The sequence below is a fragment of the Otolemur garnettii genome, unplaced genomic scaffold (assembly GCF_000181295.1).
Source record: "Otolemur garnettii isolate 467f Iridium unplaced genomic scaffold, OtoGar3 scaffold00112, whole genome shotgun sequence".
Lineage (NCBI taxonomy): Eukaryota > Metazoa > Chordata > Mammalia > Primates > Galagidae > Otolemur > Otolemur garnettii.
The window spans coordinates 4,231,188-4,234,946 of record NW_003852507.1 but is presented as its reverse complement, the minus strand read 5'-3'; the positions used below and the strand labels follow the sequence as shown (position 1 = coordinate 4,234,946).

The following is a 3,759-nucleotide window of genomic DNA, read 5'->3' as shown; positions in this document are numbered from 1 at the left end:
AAAACAAAATAACCTTTTTTCAACTTGGGAAATATCTACACAGAACATAAAAAGGTATCTTTATTCAGAGGCATCAGATTTTTCGAAACAATAGTATTGAATGTACTCTGTGGAATAAAATATCTTTTGGAACAAGGAAAAATTGCTACCAAAATTAAAAATAGCCAAAAAGTAAACTAAAATGGAATAATTTTTATGTACGATAACTACCTAACACCAAATCATAACTTGAAGCCATAATCTATATTTTTCTTTCCGTAAAAGAGCTCATCTTCAAATATCAGTGTCCAAATCACTTAAAAATTGTTTGTCATTCTTGATTTAGAACTTTTATCAGATTAACTCTTCCTTATATAGATTTCATTAGAAAATTCAATTACACCCTATAATGACAAAGCATATAATTTGGCACCATATATATGTGTGTGTGGGTGTATATACATATATACGTATATACACACACACACTTTCTTAAATACTAATCCTTATGATCAGATCCCATTACTTTTAATAGTTTTGGGAAAACAACTGCACATTTCAAATATACTTTATTTATATGGGTCTATTACTATTTCTCACAGATGTTTTATTTCCGTCCTTTAAGAGATCTGTGTCTATCAGCTTGTAAATTTTAGAAGTTTTAGTGAGGAAGGTTAGAAAATTTCTGAAGTCAATTGACTAGATACCATTAAACACACACAAAAAAAATGACATTATGATTATACCTCCTGAATTACATTATGAATGAGATGCTTACATGTTTTCACCGCAAAATGACTGGGTGTATTTTCTCTGATGATGCAATCTGTGAAAATGTATGACAAAATCAAAATCTAACTGTGATTTTCAAAATACAGTGGGAAAGTGTATTGTATACCTCTCACATCCAACAATATTTTAAGTAAAAAGTGATGGGCACGAGCACCTCATATTCATTTTAGTTTTGATGCTTTGACAAATAAATCACTTACAGAGTCTGCTTCTTGTCACACTACAAAGTGTCACAGATAGTTCAGTATCTGAGAAACTCCAAACTATAACCAACTACTTTAACCACAGCAAATGCAACTGAAGCAGATGGCTGCCTACATATATCCTAAAACCCAGAAATCTATTCTCTTCAGAGGCAAATTTATATTTCTTAAATTTATTGACTGACTCCTTTATTAGATAAGTTTAACATTTATAGAGCCCATACCTTCTAGAAGCAAAAAATACAAAGTAACATTCAATTCACATAACACCCAAAGTGAAAAAGATCATTATAAGGCACAAGCCCACAAGCCAATTAGGAGTTTTCTTACCCAGGTGGCATGCCTGGCATAACTGGTGGCATTCCTGGCATCAGAGGAGGAACACCTGGCATCAATGGAGGTATGCCTACAAATAATTTCAACATAAAAAACCACAAATTAATATTAAATAAAGAGTAGGAAGAAAGTAATACTTCTAAACACTGACAAAAAAATCCCAAGAATTTTAAGAAATGCTGCATGTGGTTGGGTCTTATAATCCTAGCACTTTGGGAGGCTGAGGCAGGTGTTTGCTTTAGTTCAGGAGTTTGAGACCAGCCTGAGCAAGAGCGAGACACCAGCTCTTTTAAAAGAGAAAAACTAACCTAGCATTGTGGCAGGTGCCTCTAATCCCAGCTACTTGGGAGGCTGTGGCAAGAGGATCACATGAGCCTAAGAGACCGAAGTTGCTGTAAACTATGACACCAGGGTACTCTACTCAGGGCAACAGAGTGAGACTCTGTCTCCAAAAAAAAAAAGAGAGAGAGAGGAAAAAAAAGAATTTTAAGAAACTTTATAGGCTACCTGGAGGCATTCCTGGTGCTCCTGGAACTGGTGGCAGTCCTGGCTGCGCCATTGGGGGAATATAACCTTGTTGAGGTTGAACAGGCTGTGGTTGAAATGAAGTTGAGGCTGCAGAATCATCATCATCATACTCATCAGAATCATCTTGTTGCTTCTTTTTTTGACTTTCTGTCAAACAAAGTCTTAATTTTACCATAAAGTAAAATTTAAAAAACTAATCAAATTTAGGACATTAAAAGTGTGTGTGGGGGCTCAGCACTTGTGGCTCAAGTGGCTAGGGTGCCAGCCACATAACCTAAGGTGGTGGGTTCGAATTCAGCCCAGGCCTGCCAAACAACAATGAGAGCTGCAACCAAAAAACAGCCAGGTGCTGTGGTGGTGCCTGTGGTCCTGGCTACTTCGGAGGCTGACACAGGAGACTCGCTTGAGCCCATAAGTTGGAGGTTGCTGTGCGCTGTGATGCCATGGCACTCTACCCATGGGGGACAGCTTGAGGCTCTGTCTCAAAAAAAAAAAAGTGTGTGGGGAGCTCAGCAGCACCTGTGGCTCAAGCAGCTAAGGCGCCAGCCATATATACCTGAGCTGGTTAAATCCAGCCCTGGCCCGCCAGAAACAATGATGGCTGCAACCAAAAAATAGCCAGGAGTTGTGGCATGCACCTATACGCCCTGCTACTTGGTTGGTCAAGGCAGGAGTTGGAGGTAGCTGTGAGCTCTGATGCCACAGCACTCTACCCAGGGTAACAGCTTGAGGCTCTGTCTCAAAAAAAAAAAAAAAAAAAAAAAAGTGTGCATGTGTATGTATGCGCGCATGCACACATATTTCAGGACCAGGAGTAATGGCTCCCATCTATGATAGCACTATGGGAGGTCAAGGCCAAGAGGATCCCTTCAGGCCAGGAATTCAACATCAGCCTGACCAAAAGCCAACCCTGCCTGACAGCCTGACCCTGTCTCTTTAAAAAAAAAAAAAAAAAAGGCTGTGCATGATGGTGTATACCTCTAGTCCCAGCTACCTGGGGGCAGAGGCTGAAGGATTACTTGAGCCCAGCCTGACCTGTTTTTTTAAAAAAAAAAAAAAAAAAGGCTGTGCATGGTGGTGTATACCTCTAGTCCCAGCTACCTGGGATAGGCATCAGAGAATAAGACTGCTCAAGCCCAAGCAGTGACCTAACACGATGCCACTGGCACTCTATCTAGCCTGAACATACAGCAAGACTCAGTCTCAAAAAAAAAAAAAAAAATTATGTAAATATTTCAGTGAAATTAGTTCATGAAATTTTTCTTTCCAAAAATTCAATCAATACTATTGTCTACTCTTCAAATACGTTTTCACTCTATATTAAACAAGGTTAAAATCCTTTTCCTGGCCTATGAAAGCTAAAATGATTATCCTAACTAAGTCAGTGCTTTTATTTTAATAGTAGCTTTCTATTCCACCCCACAAAGTAAACTGTGACAAAGAAGTCTGACCTCTTTAACATTTTTCAACACAAAAAATTTTATAGGTGATCAATGACAGCTTCTACCATCTGAATATATACAGCATTAAATTCCAAGCCAAACAACAGCACTAAAATCAATAAATAATTGAAATTAGTAATTATACAAATTAAAAGAAGCTGTACCTTCACTTTCATAAGCCTTAACACTTGCTAATTCCATCTAGATTCAATTAGGAATAAAAATACATAGATCCAAATGCTTATTGCACATATACAAACCAAGTATATAACTTTAAACATGAGAGCCAGGGACAGGGCTCACACATATAATCCTAGCACTTCAGGAAGCTGACAGAGGTGATTTTTTGAGTTCCAGAGTTAGAGACCAGCTTGAACAAGATCAGGTTCCGTCCCTACTAAAAACAGAAAAACTAGCCAGGTAATGTGGCGAATGTCTGTAGTCCCAGAGTCTTGGGAGACTAAGGCAAGGCCCAGGAG

The 3,759-nt window shown here is 38.4% G+C and overlaps 1 protein-coding gene across 8 annotated transcripts in view; it reads right to left on the bottom strand.

The window, feature by feature from the left end:
* ZNF207 (zinc finger protein 207) overlaps window positions 1–3,759 on the bottom strand; it is a 26,731-nt gene that overhangs the window by 14,473 nt on the left and 8,499 nt on the right. For 6 of the 8 annotated variants that reach the window (XR_002775086.1, XR_002775085.1, XM_003797187.2 and 3 more), the window contains exons 4-6: window positions 1,818–1,985; window positions 1,305–1,380; window positions 758–805 (exon numbers count right to left, since the gene is read on the bottom strand). Coding sequence is in view for 6 of the 8 variants with exons in the window: in XM_003797187.2 (XP_003797235.1) it covers window positions 758–805; window positions 1,305–1,380; window positions 1,818–1,985 (292 nt within the window). In the remaining 2 variants the exon portion in view is untranslated. The remainder of the gene's footprint in view (window positions 1–757; window positions 806–1,304; window positions 1,381–1,817; window positions 1,986–3,759) is intronic. The other 2 variants (XM_003797189.2, XM_023517470.1) reach the window with 1 other exon arrangement.